Below are 23,151 nucleotides of genomic sequence, written 5' to 3'. Positions count from 1 at the left end.
TTGTCACAAAAGGGTGCTTTCCTTGCTTGCCCACAAAGGCAAGCCTTCTCTCACAAAAAAACCTAATCCCCCTTTTTTCCACCCATTGCCCCTCCTCCATTCCTTCCTCATTATATCATTCCATGCCTATCTACTTCATGCATAATTATACTCCTCCTCATCATCATCATCATCATCCCCCCCCATTATGATCACATATAACAGTATATAAAATTAGTATTTATATTTCCGGTATAAAAGGATAAGTACCAGGGCGAGTACTGCATATTTATACTAAGAAGAAGAAAAGAAAGGACGGTGGGGGGCGTTGGCTAATTGGCTTTTGCTACAAGAAAAAAAAAAAGAAAACTCAGAGGAAAAAAAAATATATATATATATTTATACCTAATCGAAAGAGAAACGCACTCACGCAGTTTTACATCTCACGCTTTGGAGGGGGTGTGGTTTTTTGGTGGGACTATTTCTCTGTGGGCTTTCTACCCTTTGCTTTCTTCCGTGGCTTCCTCTTTAGGTTATGCCGTTTTCCCCTCAGGTACTAAAATTCCTTCTGCTATGTTTCTTTTTATTTATTTTAACTTTTTGATGTTTTATGTTTTGAATTTAGGGATTATACGATTAGATCTGAAATGGGTTCGATTCAGATTTGGTAATTAAATTGATTTGTATTGAGATTTGAGATCTCCGGTCGGGTTTTTATCAGGGATTTTTTAAAATTGGTTCTATTATTTTTGGGGTTTTTTAGTGGTTTGAATTTGATATCATGCTTAATTCGATGCCAAAAAGAGAAGGGTGAGGTTGTGGTTATATGGGTTTTTTTTGGGGATTTGTACATCTACTGGTCTGGGTTTTTTCTTATTGGCTTATGCTAATTTTATTCGAGTATTTTCTGTGATTTTTGAGAGTGATTGCCTGGTAAGTCATAAGAAGTTCCATATCTATGTGCATATCTTGATGGGTTTAAATTAAATAAAAGGGTTAAGGGGTTATGTATAGAGTGAAAGTATTGAATTGTATTGGGGTAAGGACTGGCGGAGTTATGTTGTCCATGAATTATCAAGAGGAAACTAATTTGCTTCTTCCGGATTTGAATCTCTAATGCGTTGATGTTTAAGATTGAATTTATGATCATGTTTTTGAAAATAGGTAGTGGTAATCATTACAGATAATGGTATTAACATTTTGATTTGAATATTTTGGTGTTTTAATGATGAAGTATAAACTCAGCAATGAACAGTGTTGGTTTCCCCCTCTTTCTAGTTGGTTGAGTTTAGTTGAAGGTGGAGCTAGTCCAGTACCAAGCCTCTGCAGAACTTTTGCTGCTTCGCTGTTTGCATTGCTAGTGTTCCTGTTTGCCAGTTTTGTTTAAATATCTTTCCTTATGCGTTATTGCCTGAATACGAGTTCATCTCAGTAGCTTTCTTTGTTGTTAGAAGTTACACATGTATTTAGGTGACTTTGTTATTGGATTTGGATTTTGCTATATTCAATTTTAACTAGTTGCTATGTTGCAGGCTGTATCCGGCTTCGATTTGAAGGGATTAATTTCACTTAGGACATGGAGCAAGTATGCCTTTGGTCAATTTGTGACAAATTTCGGAGTTTCTCATTCCAGGAAGTTCTTGATTGGCGGTTTCTTATCGCTGGAGGCTTTCTTCTTGTTTCTTTTGTCAATTGCACTTAGTGAACAGCTTCTCATGAATGATCAGTACAGGAGGCCAAATGCTAATTTTTTCTGAGATAGCTGTTGGATCTTTAGAACACTTCTATATGTGAGCTGGACTTTTTTACTCTAATTCACATAGCTGGTTATTTTAACTGTGGCCATAGAGTTAATGTGTTCTTTGTTGGTTTTTGCTAGTGCTTTGTTGATACATCGTCCATTCGAGATCCTTTGGATACTGTCTTCTCAGGTATTCTTTTACTACATCTATTCATCTTATTCTTCTATTTAGTTTTTTCCCCCCGTATTGCCAGTCTCTTAACCCTTACTCTTGCTACACTTTTCCTTGTTGCAGGACTGAAGTCTGCTAGCAATACAAATTATACATGATCAAAAAGTCATAGATAATCTATTGCACTGCTCGTGCATAGTTAGTTTTTCTTACTATGTGTTGTCTTTTAAGTTGATGGATACCTACTAAGTGTGGTGTGTTGTTTACTAAAGGTTTTGCATACACCTATATAGCACGGTTGAGGTAGTTGTCATACCTTCTACTGAAGTCTCAGTCAACCATGTTCTGATCTAAGCATCAGATCTGTCAGAGATAGTTGTTCATGGTTCAGTTATCAGTTTTTGGACTGGTAACAAGATGGTCAGCGGCTCTCGTGTTTCCGTGCTCATTTTGCTGCATCTCTGTCTGGAAACCTTTGATGTGTTAAATTTTATAAATAAGGCTGTGGAGGCTGTCCACCATAATCATACTGGTTTTGCCTCTGCATTCAAAGTCGGAGAAGATTAACATTTGGACCCCTCTGAGTCAGCCACATTTTAGCTCGATTTAATAGCGTTCCTTTACAGTCATCTACTTAGTATTAAGTCTACTACTTGTTCTTTGTTCTGGAATAAACTGGGTGTTTCCTGCTGTTGAGATCACAGAAATGGAAAGGTTAGTGTGTGGTCTTTATGACTCTTGGCACATTTTTTTGTTGTTTATTTCTTAATATGATCAAACGTCTGACAGATACAAGATAATCAAGGAAGTTGGAAATGGTACTTTTGGAAGTGTTTGGCGAGCATTGAATAAACAGACTGGCGAAGTGGTAAGCATATCTGCGGTTAGGCTATCTTGTTGAGTATGTTGATAATGTTGTATTATGTTTTCTCAGAAAGATGTAGGAGTCTAATAGGAAAGAAATCTGATGAGAGAAGAAAATTGCAAGAGTAATGTTTTCAGTCACTGCTATTTTTTTTATTTGCTATAGACTAATTATTTCTGTCCTCAGGTTGCAATTAAAAAAATGAAGAAGAAATATTATTCATGGGAAGAGTGCATTAATCTGAGAGAAGTCAAGGTGATGTTGTTTTGCCACTTTTGTCTTCTGCCTCTTCTTTTATGCCTGTACATGAAAGTGACATTTTTTGTCCTCCCAGTCTCTTAGGAAAATGAACCATCCAAACATTGTGAAGCTCAAGGAAGTGATTAGAGAACATGACATTCTGTACTTTGTATTTGAGTACATGGTATGCTGTGGCTTTGGGTTTGAAAGGGCTTTTATCCTTACAGTGTTAATTGTTAGAGGCATGACTGGAGTAATGTTCTGTAATTTCTAGGAATGCAATCTTTACCAACTTATGAAGGACAGGCCAAAACTATTCTCAGAAGCTGAAGTAAAAAATTGGTGCTTCCAAGTTTTCCAAGGTCTTGCATACATGCATCAACGTGGGTTCTTTCATCGCGACCTTAAGCCAGGTGAGTGTTTCATTCATTGATGCGCTTAGGGAAAAAGATAATTGCTTGATCCTTAACTGACTTTTGTATGCAAAGTTGATGCCAAATTTAGTTTTTTATGTAATGATATATCTTGTTATCCAGAGAATTTGCTGGTCTCAAAGGATATTATTAAAATTGCCGATTTTGGTCTTGCTCGTGAAATCAATTCTCGACCACCTTATACTGAATATGTTTCAACTCGATGGTATGTCTTCCACCTTTCTACTCCTTCATTTGGAGGCATATGAATGCTTCTTCCTTTTATTTGGTCACTAAGGTGTCAGCATGCAGGTATCGTGCTCCTGAAGTTCTGCTCCAATCACCAACATATGGTTCTGCTGTTGGTGAGTTCAATGTTAAATCCTTCCTGTGATTTTCTAATAGTACTCTGAACTGCAGCTTAGTTTTGTTTGTGTTATGCGCAGATATGTGGGCAATGGGTGCAATAATGGCTGAATTATTTGCACTTCGTCCTCTGTTTCCAGGGTCAAGGTATACGATTTGTTATTTTTATATGTTTTCTTCAAGCAATTTTGACAAAAGAAGCTTGAAGTTTTTTTGTCTCTGGTTCTGTCCTTCCAGACAGTAAAGTTTTTTGTGCATGTGGCTCAACTCTTATGTAAAAAGCCCTGACTTCTGCATTTTGTTTTTCTACTCCTATATTAGTGTCATACTGGCTCAAATATCTTGTCTGTTACGTCTGTTGTCACATTCCTTAACAATGTTCTCAGCAACTATGTAAAGTTATGGATCTTTGTTAAGTTTGTCATTGTGGTTTTTTATTAGTTGCATGGATCATCTGGTTGGTTTGGGTTGAAAGTCTATAAAATTAACTTTCTTCGTCGCCATCACACATTTTATGCATTCACCTGTCGTTTGTAGTGGAATAAGCCTGTAGCAAGTCACTATTGACATTTGTTTCTGCTGTACTTTTGCAGTGAGGCAGATGAAATATATAAAATATGCAGTGTTATAGGGACTCCAACGGAGAATGACTGGTCTGAAGGACTTGAACTAGCTAGTGTTATTAACTACCAGTTTCCACAGGTATCTTGGTTCTGATCCTCAATCTATTTTTGGTTGTCTATAGGCCTTAAATTTTCTATTGCCACGTTAGGAAGACAAGATGCTAGGCCTGTGCCTCTGCTCTTTGTTTTTTGTTCCATTTTAGTACTGTGCAAAATCCATTGATTCGAGCCCCTCCCACAACTTTTTCATTTTTAGTACAAGTGAAGTCTAAAGATTCATTTAGAAAATCTCAGTGGCACTTTTGCTTAGTGTAGAGGACAGTTTTTTCTCCAGTTCTCTTTGGTGAATTATTTGCACTTGGCTGATATTTTTTGGTGGTTTTGAAGTTGACAGTCAAAACTAAGTACTAACTTGTCAATTTGATGTATCAGGTTGCTGGTGTCCATCTGTCCGCCTTGATGCCTTCCGCTAGTGAGGATGCAATCGACCTCATTCAAGTAAGTAGCAGTTTATGGTGACAGGAGTTTACTCTCTCTCATTTGTTTTGTGAATTTTGACTTGATCTTAATGTGCTGAGATTGTCTTATTGGTTAGAACTTGAAAATAAAATGGAAATAAAATGAATTTTTGCAAATCCACTTTTTAATTTGTTTGCACTACTTTGGATTTGTAGTCATTATGCTCATGGGATCCATGTAAGAGGCCAACTGCCTCAGAGGCAATTCAACATCCTTTCTTTCAGGTGATGAGCTCTTCCTTTTTTCAGAGGAGAAATTTATCTGCAGCAAACTTTTCTGTGACTGACTTTATTGTGTTTTTGCAGAGTTGTTTCTATGTTCCTCCATCTTTACGCACTAAAGCTGCTCTTGCTAAAACGCCTCCATCAGGATTGTCTTCTTCTCAGATTACCTTTCCTTTTTCTTGGTGTGGATTTCGCTGGGTGACATGCCTCGTGTTTCTTCATTTTGCAGCTGGAACCAGGGTGCCGGTGGAGCAAAAGACTGGTAGGAGATATTCGGGCAGTTTGCCAAATGTGAAGTCTGCAAACAACTTCTCCTCCATCAAGTCGAATGCATCTTCCTATGCAGGTAATATCTTAGTTATACTTGTGATTGGAGTTCATGATATTCTAAAGCCCTGTTTGAAGAACTGCCACCACTGCAAAGAAAATTATTCTGATGCTGGATGCTTACTGTATTTTGATAATTTTTGATTATATTTTGAGGTGATAGGTCAAAATGAAGTGCATTTTTGACATATCTCTAGATGTGATTCTGATGTAACTTGTGCATGTCAAAGATTGGTTTTTGGTGAGAATATTTGATATGAAATTTCTGTTTAGTGTATTAATAAGTTGTCTTCCTTTGCTTCTGACTAGTAATTTGTTTATGTTGTACCATATGAAACTAGTAGTTTCAGACGCGGTGTCCTGTGAGAAGGTGATCTTCTTCCATTTAATTCCTTGAAATTGAAATCTGCAGATTTGATACGTAACTCAAACCTGGATGTTGGTCTGGTCTATGCAGCTGCCTAGTTATCTGTTTTTAATGTCAATGTTTAGCTTTAACGGAAATCTGGTCAGAGGTCGGATCCTGGAATATTGTCTAATATGTACATTTACTTGAAATTGGGAGCTGCAGATGTGATACATAACTTGAACCTTGGTGTTGGTTTCAAGATTGATTTGCTTATTATAGCCAATATTTACCTCTGACAGATCATATCAGAGGTCTTGTAGAACATCTTCTAATTGAGTTAATTTTTTCCAGGTGTACAAAGGAAGTTGGAGATGAATTTTCAGTTTCAGGTACACATTTTCAATGGCCTTTTCTGCTGTTGTCTTTTCCTGTGCTTTGCTTGGGTTCATTCACAGTAATGATGGGATAGTGAACATTGTTTACTCACCTGTATAATGTCCTTGCTTCACACTTCAGGATGAGCAGAAATATTCTAAGAGCACTTTGAAGCAACCACCAAGATACCGACCACCTGTTAAGAATGGTCCAGGTGAGCCCCCTTTTCATAGCATAGCTTGTATTTTTGACTGGTCTCTTGGGAGATTTGTTGGTACAATTACTACTAAGCAACCCAATCCCTAAGAAGCATTTGAATATTCTGGAGTCGGTTGGAAGTTCTGTAGATATTTTTGTTCTTTCTGAAGATTTTAATGGCCTTGGATACCACAGCACTACTCTGTTCCATTTTGCTTCGAACGGGGTGCTATTGGGTTTTTTTGGCCTTTGGGTTAATGATGGATGGCTTTGGGCCTTGAGTGACTTTTGCTTGGTTATTGTGGATGTCTTCTATACTGGAACAACTGTTATGCGTTTCTTGAGTAACATTACTGAAATTGATTGTCTGCTAATGATTGTCCCTTTTTTTTTGTTTTGTTTGGGGGGGGGGGTGGTTATGCATATTTTTGTATAAATGCTATACAGTAGTCAGATAGGTACATGGTCAACCTTTTGTGAAGGCAATCTGGCTTGGGTATATTGATGTCGTCTCTCATGTTGTCCTTGGGCAATAAATGGGCTCTCCTTAATATGCAATTCTCTGTTTTTTTTTTTTGTGGTAATAAAAGGGACATGCAATTCCCTATTATCTAAGTGGTTATAAACTTCATATTTTGCAGCTTCCACCTTTATGGGGAAGACTCGTGGAGTTTCTGATACAGCTGAGAAGTTTTCAAAAATGACCATTGGATCTGGAAAACCGTCTTTAAAGTCACAGCAGCCTCCACCCATGAAGGCTGGAGGATGGCACGGGCAATCTGATTTGTTCCTTGGACGATCTCAAGAGATGCTTCCCGGAAGAACTTTCACCAGGAAAGTGGCAGGATGAAGACTTCTGAAAAAATGGATTTTGGTGTTTAGTAGTCTGAATAATGTGGTGTTGTGTGCTTACTTTTTAAGTCTTGTCTTATTTGGGGGCTGAAATAAAGAGTCAACCGTCCGTTTGATGAACATGGTACAAAACTATTATGACTGCAGTATTGGTTTTGTAATGCCGTCCTGTGTTTAGTTCTTGTTGCCGTTTGGTCCTCTGAGGTACAGTGTGTTCATTCTCTGCTGGTTGCATTCTGTCAAAACCTTGGAATAAAGAAATATATTACTGTTCCTTTATTGATGGTTATTTATTGTACAATTGTGAGCTTATTGTTAAGTAACAAATCTTGTCGCTTTTCCTTCTCTCTCTGTGAATGTGCATGTCATTTAGCATATGCAGCTCTATGTTAACAATTTATGGCTGGAAGTGAAAGGGTAATAAGAGAGAGAGAGTTGAAATTCTGCCCACTGAGAACTCACTCCCAATTTCCGCCCTCCAGAAATTGCGTTAATCTGCTTGCGGAGCTTTATTGTACATCCATGGAAAGAGGACAAGCCCTTGAACGTGGCACATCAAAATTGCCAGAACCCATCATGCTGCATTTGCTTTCGTTTCCAAGACCCAAAAGAGCATCCCAAATTAGATTAGTATCCAAGTGTGCAGGGGCAAAAAGCTGAAAAATAAAGGCTTGATCTCAGCATGCCTCGTCTGATTCTTGAATCTAAAACCCATTGCAGACGTGTCCCTGACGGCTGACACAATGATCTGATGCTAATATTGCACGAGATCAATCTCAAACTTCTTGAACAAGGTAACGGTAAACAACTTCGAGAACCTAGAGGAATTTCGCCAGATGCAGAATAACAAGTTGACAATACGCCAAATCAAAGTTTCCATTTTTGAACATTTGAAAATCAGTCATTGCCATGATTTGCATAGACTCCAAATTTGTTGTCCTTTGCTCAAAACCACATAGTTTAACTTAAACAGAATGTTAAAACAGTTCGTGTTTGATGTTCCAAAGATCGATCGATTTGAATGCAGAGGCCACAGCATTCCCCTCCTGTACTACGTTATATCAGAATTGACAGTCTTATAGTTCTTCATATTGAAATCAGTGCTGAGAAACTTGATGCGATCTTGAACTTTTCTTAATTTGCCAATGAGAGATGGTCCACTAGCCTTGACGTGAAATTTAAATGTGTGTGCGCTTTTTTTGGGCATGATATTAATAATTCCTAAAAACACCCCTATGTTATTCAGCTCTTCTGGATGGATGCTCTGTTGTTATCGTTCTAAAGTCGTAACAGTCATGTTGCATTGTCTTTGTCTTGGAACATTTTTCATTAAGTTCATATAGACAGATACTTTTGGACCAAGAGCTATCAAAACCACCTCAATTTCAAAAAAAAAACCTGCTAGTAATGAGCTTTGAAGAAAAAGATGTAAAGATTTGGAAGTCAGGATCTTGAAGCAGCACTGAAACATGTTGCCATCTGAGCTTTAGGATTGAGAAGGCTTTAGTTAAATCTCCACAGCATTTATGGCAGATCAACTTAGAATGGTGCTATGCCTATATAAAGAAAGATAAGCATTCAACCAAATTCCAAGTTAACACTTGTGAAAAAGTATTGTTGAGTTGTTGGTTGAAGAGTCACTTGAAAATTTTCGTAATTGTCAGCTCAATTTAGTAATAAAATGCAATTGAGCCCACAAACCCAAGATGCTTGTGACTTTTGTTTGGTAAAATGACTTGTTAATATCATATGTTAGGTGAATAGTTTAATTTTTGTAGAATGGGAAGCAGAGTGGCATCTGGGGTTTTGGATAATGTGATATAGCTTTGTGACAACAATTAGCTCCAAGAGTTCCTGAGGTTTCCCACGATCTTGTTGAATCCTGGAATTTAATCCTGGCATGCTATACTTGAAAAATATGCAAACAAATGGGCATCAAACACAGAACTTGATGGATTTTTCATGTCAGAAATTAATCAAGAATGAAACAAGAACTATGAACAGCATGCATGTTCTAGCATTACATGCTTTTGATTCAACTTCTCTTGTCAAGCTAGAAAGCTGACATACAGAGCAAAACCATGGAATTTTGTCAAGAGCCAAATAATCCCCACAACAGAGCTGTTAAAAGGAAAAAAATTTAAGGGAAGACGAGGCTCAAAAGAATTTGAGATCAGGGTGTAGGCACTGATAACTAAATAGTAACAAAAATGGCATGCCAAGCTAGCTTACAGCATTGTCCATGGGGTGGAGCCATTTCAAGTAAGCAATACTACATTCTGAGAAGAGTCTGATTGTCCCATTACCAGGACTGAGCCTCTTTGATCATTCTATCTTGACTGTAGTTTGTTTGGCTGGCAGGTGGGGTGGTATTTCCAGATGCTTTTTGGCCTAAAACATTGGAACGTTTTCTTTTCAAATTTCAGGCAACTTAGTTAGTACTCGCTTTCCCCAGTAAACTCCATCCAGAAGCCTACTTCCTTTAGAGGTATTGAGTTTGTATTCTATCCCTGTTGGATTCCCACCAGAGCTTTGCATGTACTTCCCCGAACTTCTCACGGCTGTAGAAAATTGAACAAGGAAATGAGAGACGATTTATAAACATATTAACCTTTAGCATTAATGATCAAGCAATTCTCAACTAGTGACCAAAAAACTATCTTCCTACAGAAATAATTAACGCATCATCTATTGATCTTGACACTGCAGTTATTCAAATCCATTTGGCAAAGAGAGAGCACAGAAAAAATTGCTATCAAGGGACATTTTGTCAAATTGTTCAGACCTGAAGATCCAGGCAACAACAAATGGAAAAAAGGAACAAAAGCAAACACGAATAACCTGAAGTTGGGGTGCTGTACATAAATCCTAGCTTGAACTCATTTCAAGTACCAACCTACCTAATTCAGTCAAGAGGAGGCCGATATTTTAGAAGAAGTCAACCACTATACAGTATTATCTCCTGATAAGCTGCTGACAAGAATCTTTTTTTGTTAAACTAGTCTTGGTTTTTCTCTAGCATTTACTCAAAATTTCTAGCCATTTGTAGGCAGATTGTCAGATGATTTGATTACCTGAATCTTACACGCCTTAGCTCCCTGGTTCCATCTGCCAATTGTCTGATAGTAATATATACCCCTGGTTCATCTTGTTCCACCCACTCAGACTCGATGTCACTGGCATTGCTTATTGAGGCTGAAGCCTCGTCCCTGGAGGAGGTTGTTGTTCTAGATGGATCCATTGATGACATCTCACCCCTTGGGCCACCTGGTGCATAAGCACTTGATCCAGCCATATAATGTTGGCTGCTGCCTTGGTCTGAAGGATCAGAGGGGAAATAACCCTTGTTTCCAGGAGGTCTATAGTAACTTCTTGGGGTCCATTCTTTGTTAACAGATGGAGTCATCATTGGGCTTTCCCTAGCCGATCCAAGCCTCGAGTAAGAAGAATCCCTCTGCATCAGAAGAGAGAAGCTTCCATCACTTTTGAGATATTTGGCATGGGATTGTTATGCAAGAGGATCTGAGTTTTCAGTTGTCATGTGCAACTTAAACTGGTATTTACTATTTACGAGTAAATTAGTGCATTTGCTCGTGTCTAATGAAGACACCGTGTTCCATAGGTACAAGCATTCCCAAAAATGCAAAACTTAAAAGATTAATACACTTTTTGTTCATATTGTTGTTCAGAACATTCATTCTTAAGTTCCAGAAACTGACAATATAGCCCACTAATGGATCCATCCAAGTAGTTTATACAAAAGAATGGCTCAACCATGTAGAGGACAGTCAAAAAGTTGCGTAAAAGTTGGACAAGTTAAAAAAAGGCACTTAATTTATAATGTACCTTTCAGAGACAAAAAGCCAGCGAGAGAAACTAAGTTCTGCACAACTGGTGTAACTTAAACCTAAGTTTTGTCTTTCAACAGATTCGTTTGCCCAGTCAAATGGTCCATTAATTGATATTGTCAAGAATAAATTGATACTCCAAGAGAAAAACCAGAGTTCTTCTAAGCTGTTCAGCTTAAAGGTGTAAATACACAGACAAGCACAGAAATGGTGCAGCTTGAATGAAAACAAAAGGTTTTTTTTTTTATTGTGGGCACTACTACTATATCAGGATTTCACGATAGTTGCCGACATTTCAGTCCTGACGGAGCTAATATATCGTTCTTGCCAGGCCAAACATCAGTTAACAGATACAAACATGTTTGAAATGAAAATGACAAGTATGAAAGTTGGCAATTTAAGAGATGTAAAAGAAGGTGAATTACCCCATCTTCTGATCTTGAGGGTGTGTTAAGAGCTTGCCGGTTGAATCTTTGGACATTATACAGCTCCATGATCCGATCATAATTTTCACCCCACCACCTTTGTGCTTGCCATTTGTTGAACATCTCACGACTTCAAATCAAAATGTCGCAATAAGATGAGCATGATCTATCACTAACGTCAATTTGAAGTAAGGTGCGAAGGATTGAAATTTGAGAACCATCTGGCATCCTATAGGGCCAGGTTTTCTCATATCATGCTAGAAACCACGTGACATGGACTCATTCATGCAGCATGATTAGTTAGACCAGCCTTTCCCAAGGACCAAAAATAATGTATGCATGTGAAATAGGAATGGCTCAAATATTGGTGGTCTACTTTACATATCAATGTAATGACTGTCTCCAGGTTGGACCTTAAAGATGGGACTTCATTACATGAGGTCCACACCACACAGGGAGTTCGGCGAATTCAAGTCAAGCGTCAAGAAAGGACCAGACTTGTTCAAAGGGACGGTGACAACACCTTGAAAGATTCATTACAATGATGTTTTGGTAGCAATCCATGTTTTCCAGCCCCAATTTGTGAAAGATATTTTGGAAATGCAAGAATGAATTGGGCATTGCATTTAAGATATTCACACAGGAGGTGAAATATTAAAGCAATTGACGTAAAGAAACAGAAAGTATCTTTGAATTACCTAAAGCGTATTCTCTTTAGATCATTTCCACCATTCGGGAGTGAAACAAAAGTAATTTGAACTCCAGGTTCCACCTGTGCCATCCATTCTTTTGGTTCATCCTCATCTTCCAGCACCACATCACCAGACTGTGAGATAGACTCTTGTCCGCCAGGAGTCCTGTCACCACCAAATGCCCCAGTGAATCTTGAGTCATGTCGGCTAGCAGATTGAGGGCCAGTTCTTGTAAAATCCCAAGCTGGAGTGGAATTTGAGCTTCCTGGCTGCATAAAAGGGTAGGGTACTCCCTCTGAAATTGTGTCGAAATCTGGATATGGTCGGCCTTTTCTGAAACCACCTGGGCTTATGCTCGGCTTGCCTTGCTTACTACCCGATACTTTCAAAGCAATATCCTTAATCTGCACACACATGATGATAACAATCAGTGATAATTACACAAAACCAGAAAAAGCAACTTTATTTATTAACCAACAAAGGAAAGAAGATCAGTCATAAACATGTGATATTGACATGTATTAAGCTAAACCACCTTCCATGAAAATTGTACTAATAAACTAGATGGACATGGGAGTTGTATACACAACTATTTGTCTTGTTTCAAAGTAATTATTGAGGAATTATCACTCGTCAAATAGTTTTTATTTTACTTACTGTTGATTCTTTATTTTTGGTTGCAGAAGTTACACGACGAATAATAGAACTCACACAGGCAGTCTTCTGCACCGACATCAGTAATAAAAATTGCAGAACCATCCACAATTTTTCAAGCTTGGATGGTAAATTCATGTTTTAAACAACAGAAATGTGAATAACATGAATTAGTGAAGCAAGTGCAATCATGTACTTCGGTAAAATACATGATACACCCATTCTTTCTATCCCACTGCAAACTGGCAATGATTTAACCAACTGTTATGAAATCAGTGAAGAAGTACATCACAAACAATTTAACATGGTTTTGCCACATCTTCTTCTGTACATAAATAAACTGAATTGACCAGCAGGAGCTGTATACAGGCAGATGGTGCAAGGTAGAGTCACATTTAGCATTTAATTTCCTCACAACCCAACTGGCCTCGTGGCACTTGACATTTGAGTACCATCTGCAAAACTGTGGGTAGACAGGATTTCAATGGTGGGTCAAGTCATAGAAACTTGGACGAGTCTTTATCAAACATGCGTGTTGTCTTTTGTCAATATCCCCACTTGGAGATAGTGACCCTGTTCTTATGGCGTTGCATAGTCGCATTTTATAAGGATGAATTGACCCAAAACACATCATAGGAATATACCACGTTAAAGATTGACATACCACGTTAAACTACCCCTCCCGATCCCCCCCCCCCCCCACCCCAGCCCCAAAAAAAACAAAGAAAAAAGAGCATCATTCATTTTAAGTTGTCAAAAATAGAGAAAAGGAGCTCTTCTAGTTCTGAGCTTCAGTGAAATTTGAGTTGGCCCCTCCCCCCCAAAATCCCACAAATACCTGAGATGGCTTTCATGTTTTAAAGATATGATCATCAGACGGGTCATGCTTTGCTTTCGCAGACCTGGTGAGCTATCAGTTACCAATCCCAATGCTATCTTTGATTCTCAATCATAAACAGACTACTCGATAAATTAGAGGGGCTGAATGCCAGTCTCAGAGTGAAAGTCTTTTGCTTGGTTGGGACCTTTCCTGAAAAAAACTCTCAGGTGGCCCTACAAAATAGAACTGAGAAGAGCAGACCTGCTGGTGTGAAAATCCCAGTTCCACAAAAATTAGTTATAAGTGGTAGAATAGGAAAAGCAGCAAGCAGTTCTTGCATCACTCTTTTCTCAGTACTACCATTTATCAAGTTAAATTCACGTATAAGTATGATGGTTTCTATGCAGAAGTGGCTAGAGAAAGCTCTGTTGCTAAGACAAAAGCAAAACACATATGCAACCAAAGATTTAACAAGAAACTATCTAGCCATATTGGTAATTCCGACATTGGATCTTCTGACAGTGAAGATTCAATCGTATCAAATAAGCCCGACAAAGAACAGAGGATCCAAAGCTGGAAATTCCTCCAATCAGTAAGATGAAGATTTACTCATGAAAGCAACAAAAAGAGTATCAGATGAAGATCTGTCTTTAATATGAGCTTTCATTTGAACTCAAGACCTTTAGTCATCTTTTAAATTCAAACATTCCATTTAAATCTGGTCAATAAGCTTGAGATTTCCTATGATGATCCTGTCATTAGAAAATCAAAGCACACTGTTTGATCATTCAAAGTCTTTCCACAAAAAGGTTAAAAAGAAAAAGAAAATCAACGATGGAAGAGAATGGGACCAAGATTAAATCGGACACATGATCCAAGGTGAACCATGTCTCCATCAAATTAAGTCATAGTCATTGGCCAATCCCAACCCATATGCCCCACTTATAAAGCTTTAAAGCTTCATTAGCTGTGAACTAACACATTTTTGGTCCTCCCATCCCATATGGACCAAAACCAAAAGCATATTTCTTTCTCCAGCAGGGGAATCTTCTTCATAAACCCATTTTTCTCAGTTCTCACTCCCCCTTTTGCAGAATCAAGAAAACCCACAAAAATAAACAATCCATATAAACAAATATTTCCAGTACAAAACCAAAACCAACCCAGGTAGGAAAAGAAAAAAAAAAAAAAAAGAGGGATACAGATACCCATGCCAAAGCCTTTGGAACACACAAACCAATGGTTGGTAAGTGGACCCTACTAAAAGACAAGGGGGAAAAAGTGGACCCCAATTAAGAGATGTATTGGCAAAAGCATTGTCTTAGATACTAATCTTTGTCTGTTTTCACAAAGAAGAAGTAAAGAGAAAAAGAAACTGGCCAAAAAGAAATAAAGAACAATTTAGCCAATAACGTGAATGCTAGTCTATTCTATAGTCCAGTCTATACCTAAATAAACTAGGAGCATACTAAACTTAATAGAGTAATAGGGGGTGTAGGATTAGAACCTGCGCCGTCAGGCTTTTGACGGCTTCTTTTGTACTGGGAGTCCCACGCGCGCTTTCCTCTCCCCCATCTTCCGTCCTTTGCTTGGAGCACGTAATACACGTCAACATCTTTTCTTCCTTCTTCTCCTCCTCCTCTTATTCCAAAATTCTGTCCTTTTTCTTGTACCCTTTTTTTTTTTTTTTGTGTTTTGTGTTTTCTTTTATCTGCAAAAAAAAAAAAAAAATCAACAAAAACATATCAATCCCTCAATGAAAACAACACAAGTACCCTCTTGTCCAAATAAAGATCAAATTTGGATTTCAAAATCTTTGATAGGAAAAGAAGAAGAAAAAAAGAAAGAAATATTGCAGCCATTGTGGAAAATGACTATATAGTAAGTCCAACAAGGTAAGAAGAAAAACATATTTAGACAAAAAAACACGAGTACCCTTTTGTCCAAAAAAGATAAAATTAGGGTTTCAATAATTATCTTCGACAGGCAAAAAAACTAAAACGAGAAAATTTGTAGCCGTTAACCCAACTACGTAACGAGAGAAGTCCAAGAACAAATACAGTAAAATGAACATATATACATGTTTGGACGAAAAAAAACAAGCAGTATCTTTTTTTTTTCCCCAAAAAACGATAAAAGTTGCATTTTTTTTTCAAAATCTTTGATAGGGAAAGGAAAAAAAAAGAAGAAAAATTACACTGATGAAGAGAAGGGCTCGGGATTAGAGAAGGGTGATAAATACTACGTAGTGGGGTGGTTTTAATTATGGAGAGAGCAATAATTGAATGCAAATATAGGAAAGTGGTCAGGTCAGCTATGTATGTGCTTTAATGTACAGACTAACCCCAGACGGAATAAAGAAGGTGACAAAACAAAAGAAATTGTACAGGGAAGATATAGCAGCCAGAGAGATTTTTTGGGATTCTTGTTCGCCCTTCACACTTTCCTAACAGCCGAATTTTCTGACAGATTTATTCATTCATTCATATTTCATCATCATCATCCATGATCATGATCCATCATCATTATATTTAGCAACAACAACAACAACAAGAAGAAACAGCAGCAGCAGCCGTAATAATCACCCCCTTTTTCTTTTATCCTACATTCATTTCACATCATTCCTCAATAAACTCAAAAAAGCTAACTTCTTTCAGAAAAAAAAAAGATCCCATCTCCTCAAATCCACACACAGTCACACACTACTCAAATAAACAAAAATGGGTAAATATCTTTAAATAAGGTGGTGGTGTTAGTGGATTAATACCAGTAGTAGTGGTACTGTTTCTGTGGGATCTTGTAAATGAATATGGTTGTTGGATTAAAAATGATGGTGATAATGAATGAATGCTGAGTGTGTCGAGCTTTGAAAGCGGTGAGTCAGTGGACACAGAGACAAAAGAATGAAAAAGAAGAAACGTACTGCTACCCTTCTCCTAGGCTACTCTTCTCGTCTTGAAAGCGACTCTCCTATGCCATCCCTTCAGACCACGCTTGTACTGCTACTTTCTTTCCTTTCCCCTCCCCCCTTCTTCCTCTGCTGTTGCTTCGCTGCTCCTTGATTTCTACCCCCTTTTACTCCTCTTCACCCACCACTCTTCTGTTCACCATGTTGGTTGGGGTATTGTGAACCCCAACCAACATGGTGAACAGAATATTCACCCAACAACTGAAATCAGCATTCATTGAATGAAGGAGAAACAAAACTAAAAGTTCGTTTCCGTGAATGCTCATTTCAAAATCCAACTTTAAAAAAAAAAAAGTTTTAAAAATTATAAAAAAAAAAAAAGAAAACAAAACTTCATGGCATGGCATGCATGAAGGAATGAAGCAACTCATGCTATGTGTTTCTTCGAAGACTTACCGAGCTTAAAACAACTATCTATCCGAGGAGACTCTGTGAATACTTGGGCGTTGAAACTTGAGGGATGAGAGGGAAAAAGAGATGGTTCCGATATTTGAACGATGAGATCAAATCAAATGAATGAAGACGGATGAATATATGCTATGCATTTAGCTTGCTGCTTCTCGACGTAATCTCGGGAGCTAAAACAAAATCTTTTGGAAATGATGCGGAGGATCGTCGGTGACAGGTCGCCGGCGAGTCTCTGGCGGAAAACTTGGCTTGAAAATGGAAAGTTTGGATTCTCTCTTGGCTCCAGGTTTTACGTTATATAAACTACTGTGCAGGATTTTTTTTTTTTTTTTTTTCAAATGTATAAATGGGAACAAAAGAGGAATGGAGACAAAGAAAGAGAATAACGGGAGAGAGCGAGGAGGGTATTTATAGAGGGACGTGACGCCGTCAAGTGTCGCCGTTATAGTTAACGGAGGTTTGGGGGTTGGACGACAGGGGTTGTACGTTGTGGATCAAGAGTTGGACTTTGTTTCGTACAATGTTTGTGATGTGGGGCCGACGTTACAGACGGTCTTGAAGTGTGTAGACAGTACGGGCCCACCTGTCTAGGTGATGTCCCATATATGAGCATGGGGCTGATGTGGATGTGATGGATTGACACGTGGCATGAAGGCATTGGTCTTTGAACTGTCATGGGTGATTTTCACATTTACTCTTGTCAAAATGGATTTGATAGGGCTTAATTTTGGATTTGGTGTGGAATAGCCAGTAGTGTTTTCTTGATTTTAAGGAAATGATTCTGTAAGGATCATGAAAGATCAAATCATGATTTTCTCTTTGCTTTCTTGGGTTCTTAGTCATACTTAGGAAATGGGAATTTAATTTAATTTGAGAAGCTCATTTTGAATTTTTTTTTTTTAAGGTCAATGCTTAGGCAAATGTCCAATGAATGAACACTTGTCAATGGATTGTCAAATGTTAAAACATTATTGGGAAAGGTAGATTAAATCAAAAAGTGTCTAAATGTCAATGAAAGTGGTAAATGTGCAATTTTTATGGTAAAATAAAATCTACTATATACTAGTCCTTATACTCCCTCCCTTTTTTTATAACTGACGTTTAAGGTTTTGCACATCAATTAAGAAAAGTTTTTCATTGCTTAAATCTGTACACTACTTTCCTTTTGTACCCTCATTAATTGTCCAATTCACCCATGTTTTCTCTCACTAGAATACGGAGGGGCAGATAATTACTAGGGTTGTTACAAAGAGAGAAGCAATAATTACTAGGAATAGTAATTAAGAACCCTGTATTGGAAAAGAGAGATAAAAGGGTAAAATTGTGAAAACATAATTAATACTGTATGGGATAATAAAATGACAGATAAAAGTAACTAGAGAAAATTTCTTAAACGTCAGTTAAAAAATAAGGAAGAGAGTATAACTTTCATTCTTAATTTTAGAAAGGAAAAGAAGCACAATTGGGTGTTAATAGTTGTTGATTGTGATTTTAGGGTTGTTCTGATTCAATTATTCCATTTGATTTTGTATTCTCATTTTGGAAATCCGTTTCATTGATGTTTTTGCTTGATTTTGTAGCTAGATGTATAGTTTACAATATACAAAAAAAATTGGAATCTCCCACCTACCAAAAGTAGTTTCTGCTGATTCTGATTAATTAGTTTTCATGCAAAATGTTAGTAGTAATACATAAAATCTTGCGTCCAAGGCACTAACAAAATGTTAGTAACAAATAAAATCTTGTGAGTTGGATAAGTTGTTTACAAATTGAGCCAGCCAATAGTACTTGTGATCAATTTTAATTAGTTGTTCCTATATAGCTATGTTGTGTTTTAGTAGTTGCAAGAGTTAAATAAAAGAAAATATTTGGTACTATTTGATTTTTAAATGTTCTTTTCATTTCGGCTATATATGAGTTCTTCTAGAAAAGTAAAGTTAAATCGAGAAAATGTCTAGATACAAGAAAAATCAATAATTATGAATATGTATTTGAAATAGTAACTAAAATTTTAAATTAAATATACTAATGAGTGTTCTTGAGAGAAAAACTCTTTCTTCTTTTCTTTATAATAGTTGCATAGTTGTATCTAGAGGTGTCAAAATGGGTGACTTGGACGGGTTTGGGTTGGATAAAATGGGTAATGGGTATAAGTGAGTCAACCTATTTATATCCATTTAATTAGATGGGTATAAATGGGTAAGTCAAAAAATGAATTGGATAGCCCAATTACTCATTTATAACCCATTTATTTTAACTTTTTGTAAACTCATTTAAATTCATTTTTGCAAACTAAGTTATCAATTTATACCGCTCTTTGTATCCATCATTAGTTTTAAATATTTACTTATAATGTTCAATAAGCCTAATTACCAATTTTTTTTCATTTATACTCTATGTCACAAAATTACCTATTAATAATTGAATAAATTATTAATAAGAATAATAAGAATATACAAATTTGAACTAAGTACTATAAAAATTAATATAAAAAATTAATCCAAAAATTTTGAACCCCTAACATTTTTTTTCATATATAAATTAAAATTTTTATTTTAGAAAGATAAGAAAATAGGCTAAAATTTATCATAAATTGGTAATACTGAAAAATGAGCAAGTTCACAAACTAAGAGAAAATAAAATAATAAGATAAAATCAATAAATAATAATAATAATAATAATGAAACAAAAGTAGTTAACATCATGACAAAATAAAAAATTTGAAAAAAAAATGAGTGGGGGAAAAGAAGAGACTTGGGGGGAAGAGAATTTTAAATGGGTTAATTGGGTTTGATGGGTTACCCAATAATACCCATCCATTTATACCCATATAAAAAAATTTAAGATACCCATACCCATTTATTCATGGGCGGGTATAGGTAAATTTAGTTAAGTGGATTAATTTGCCACCTCTAGTTGTATCCTTGATCCCTCCATAGTTCACTCCTCCGACACCAAACTTAAATGTGGTTGTCCAGTTATTAGGCGCTTTGAATCTAGTATTATGTAAACATAATACTCCATACTAAAAGTTCTAGCTCTTATAATTTCATGGTTGTCTCAAAAAGAAAAGAGCATTTAAGTATGCAATCCAGAAAAAAATAGGAAAGATGTTGACAACATGGTCCCTTGATTTATGATATAGGTCAATGGAACTCATAGTTGGAAAAAATGTTTTAAAAAGAAAATGGTGGAAGGAAAATCCTGAGGATTCATCTTATATATATGAATAACTTACTAAAGCAGCTACTAAAATTGCATATTTAAATCGTTAATTATAATTATATGTGTAGTTTTATGATTATTTTAAACCTTCATTTGCATCTTATAATTGTAAAAATAATACACAGATAGACGTGTATATAAGTCTTAATTAAACTCTAAATGCATCAAATTTACATTATATTGAAAATCGAGACTAGGACACATGCCGTTGTATTTTCCAAATTACTTTTGATTTGTGCCAACAAGGTATCATGCATAGAAATTGACATGAAAAGATATACACTACAAGATTTTCATTTTGAATCGTTTGTCAATTTTTTTTCTGGGAAAAGTATTTCCACTTGATTCATATAGTTTCTTGAAGATGAAACTTATTCAAGGCGAAATTTGCAGTCATATATGCTTGCGTTGTAGAGAACTTACAAATTGGCAGAGTAAACCACTCAAGGATAACTTAACTTCTGAAATACCAAAATATTATGTCTACAAGGCCATGGCACAAAGATTCAAGTGTGTCTAGTGCGTGGTTGCTATTTCATTTGGTAGCAGAACTTTTAAAGAGTTCAGATGCACAAATCTTGAAAAACATATATATTCAGCAAGCAATCCTACAACCTTTTTGATACACGCATTCTTTTTTTTTTTTATTATTATTATTATTTTGTTGATAAGGGAACCATAATCGTTATTCGAGAATTCGCACTGAATAAATTCCGTCCCGTGCAATATCCCGCCAATCACGCAGAGGGATAAAACATACTAGGCAAATCTTATGCAATAGGCGGATGTCCCAAGAACATACATTCCTTAAATCAAATTTTAGATTTAATATTCTAACACTTAGTCGTACTAGGAAAATGCCATGCTAAGCATTGAATCAGCGTTTTGATGTTTTTTTTCAGGCCTTAGCAAAATTTGTAGAAAACATATCAGAGAAGAAGTTAATATAAATGACTTGATGCAAAAAATATCTTTTGAACAACTCTAAACCTATGTAAAAAATTATGCACCTTAATTTACAACTAAGATTCAGGTCTGTTTCTTGTAATTGTTGACAACAAACACACGTAACTATTTCATGCAGTTTATTTACTTATTGGCTTTTCCCCATGGAAACCACAACTTATTTGTACAAGACATTTATGCTCCTAATCCTCCTTTGTATACCCCAAAAATGTTGGAAATTCCACGTAAAAGCAGCCAAAAACCAAAGACTGTTCCTTCCAGTTGATGCCAAGAATAGTATTGGTGTCGTTTGTTCTTTTCCCACCGTGGGCTTGCACTTTCCAATACGCTAAAATTCTCATTTCCCACTTCTGAGCTTTGACTTGGATTCAAAACAGAATCTTCTGCAAAATGAGGGAATAAAATAGTAGTTTAAAGTAGAAGAAATGTACGTGATGCTGCATGAATTCTGAGAGCAGCTAGTAGAGGCTTACATCTATATGTAAGGTTCCTGTGAGATTCTAGGGTCTTTTCAACTTGCTTAAGAAAGGCTAAAGCTTTAAACAAGAAATACTGGTGTCGAGCACACAGACATAATCCTAATTGGAACCTACCATTGATCTTTTCCCATCTCCTCCATGACTCAGACATCAAAGCAAATAACCAAATAAGATTCTGCATTCATTTCTATTCTAATAAGATCTCATGGTAATAAATTAATCGTGATTTCTGAAAAATTCTAATCACATTTTTATCTCACAAATGTATTTCTTATAAAAGCATTACAGGAAGAAGTTAATCATCCTTATTTGTTTTTATAAAAGATTGCAATAACCATGCATTTGATGATGATGATGATGATGATGATTCTTAACCTCCGTACACTACTGCAGACCGACCCTCTTCTTGGCCAATCGTCTGCACCCCATTTTACATAATTGCTGAATGTAACTTCTGACCGTTTCTTGTTAAGATTGACAGGCGTTTTAGTTTAGACAAGAACCCAATTGATTAATTGATATCCAATGTCAGTACAAAAGTCCTTAATTGATTAAAAATTGTCGTTCTCCACAAAAGTGATAATGACCAGTGGATATCATATGATGGTTAATAACCTAACAACTGATGATGTTATCCTCCAATATTTTAATGTCTGATTCTGTCTTGCCTCACAACTAAGTAATCCAAGTCTGACGTTCAAGACTTTACAGGTAAAATCCACTATGGACTACTGGTTTTCCTACATAACGTTAGATTCAAACTGACCTGCCGGCTGTGACCGTTCACTGTACTGAGATTTTGTTTAGGTTTCCTTGGGCAGAGATGACCAAATTTCACGCAGAATTGTTTACTGTTTTACCTACTGCTGCGGGTGTTGTCAGCATTGGCTGTTGTTGCAATTTTGCTGCTTTGGCAATGTGGGCAATTGTGTGCTTTAGCTTTAACCAGTTTTGTTGTCTGTCCCTTAGCTTTATTCCAATGGGGGCTAACCTCTCTTTAAGCAAAGAAAAAATGCTTGGAATAACGAGACAAGAAGCAAAAAATAATTCCAACCTTCTCTCTCCTCTATAACTTCAATTTCTGTCTCTAGTTCACTCTCTCTCTGTCTGTGGTCAAATGGGTTTTTGCCACGTGGTTTGCTATGAGTGTGGAAGCTTTTATCCCCCCAGCCCTAAAGAGGTTCCCCATGAGATCTTCTTAAGCAAGAAAAGCATAGTCAAGGTCCAAAGCCATGCACCCCTCTTCAAGCTCACCTGTCAATCCTATCTCTTGCAATTTGGAAGTAAAGTTCAAAATCTCTATAGGCTTTGAATGAAAACTTTTGTATTGCTTCACCCCTTTTGTGCATTGCTAGGTGGATTACATAATAGTAATTGTGTTAATCGTACAAATGCTACGACTAAATGGGACCGTAATGCTACC

General features: G+C 36.7%; 2 protein-coding genes across 6 annotated transcripts; one reads left to right on the top strand and one right to left on the bottom strand.

Moving 5' to 3' along the window:
- Positions 1-264: 264 nt before the first annotated feature.
- LOC140012988 (cyclin-dependent kinase F-4-like) lies at positions 265-7,522 on the top strand. Of its 2 annotated transcripts, XM_072061820.1 has the most exons (19): positions 265-532; positions 1,512-1,769; positions 1,859-1,910; positions 2,016-2,606; positions 2,682-2,760; positions 2,944-3,012; positions 3,092-3,181; positions 3,272-3,410; positions 3,534-3,636; positions 3,723-3,775; positions 3,857-3,923; positions 4,370-4,478; positions 4,832-4,897; positions 5,074-5,142; positions 5,224-5,287; positions 5,372-5,488; positions 6,170-6,207; positions 6,335-6,407; positions 7,033-7,522. In XM_072061820.1, the coding sequence occupies exons 4-19, from the start codon at positions 2,599-2,601 to the stop codon at positions 7,239-7,241; spliced, it is 1,353 nt and encodes a 450-aa protein (XP_071917921.1). In that variant the 5' UTR covers positions 265-532; positions 1,512-1,769; positions 1,859-1,910; positions 2,016-2,598; the 3' UTR covers positions 7,242-7,522. The 2 variants fall into 2 exon arrangements, with proteins under 2 accessions (XP_071917921.1, XP_071917920.1); XM_072061819.1 differs by having other exon boundaries at positions 5,224-5,488.
- A 1,704-nt stretch (positions 7,523-9,226) lies between these two features.
- LOC113707301 (protein Brevis radix-like 1) lies at positions 9,227-17,417 on the bottom strand. 4 transcript variants are annotated; one of them, XM_072062182.1, is made up of 6 exons: positions 16,606-17,417; positions 15,190-15,393; positions 12,215-12,612; positions 11,517-11,646; positions 10,318-10,697; positions 9,227-9,804 (listed from the first exon to the last, which is right to left on the bottom strand). In XM_072062182.1, the coding sequence occupies exons 2-6, from the start codon at positions 15,295-15,297 to the stop codon at positions 9,726-9,728; spliced, it is 1,095 nt and encodes a 364-aa protein (XP_071918283.1). In that variant the 5' UTR covers positions 15,298-15,393; positions 16,606-17,417; the 3' UTR covers positions 9,227-9,725. The 4 variants fall into 4 exon arrangements, with proteins under 4 accessions (XP_071918283.1, XP_071918282.1, XP_071918281.1 ...); XM_072062181.1 differs by having other exon boundaries at positions 17,047-17,417; XM_072062180.1 differs by lacking the exons at positions 15,190-15,393; positions 16,606-17,417 and adding an exon at positions 12,866-13,521.
- Positions 17,418-23,151: the final 5,734 nt, after the last annotated feature.

Source organism: Coffea arabica, chromosome 8e, assembly GCF_036785885.1.
Source record: "Coffea arabica cultivar ET-39 chromosome 8e, Coffea Arabica ET-39 HiFi, whole genome shotgun sequence".
NCBI lineage: Eukaryota > Viridiplantae > Streptophyta > Magnoliopsida > Gentianales > Rubiaceae > Coffea > Coffea arabica.
Note: the sequence above shows the minus strand (reverse complement) of the source record. Positions and strands in the feature narration are given on the sequence as shown.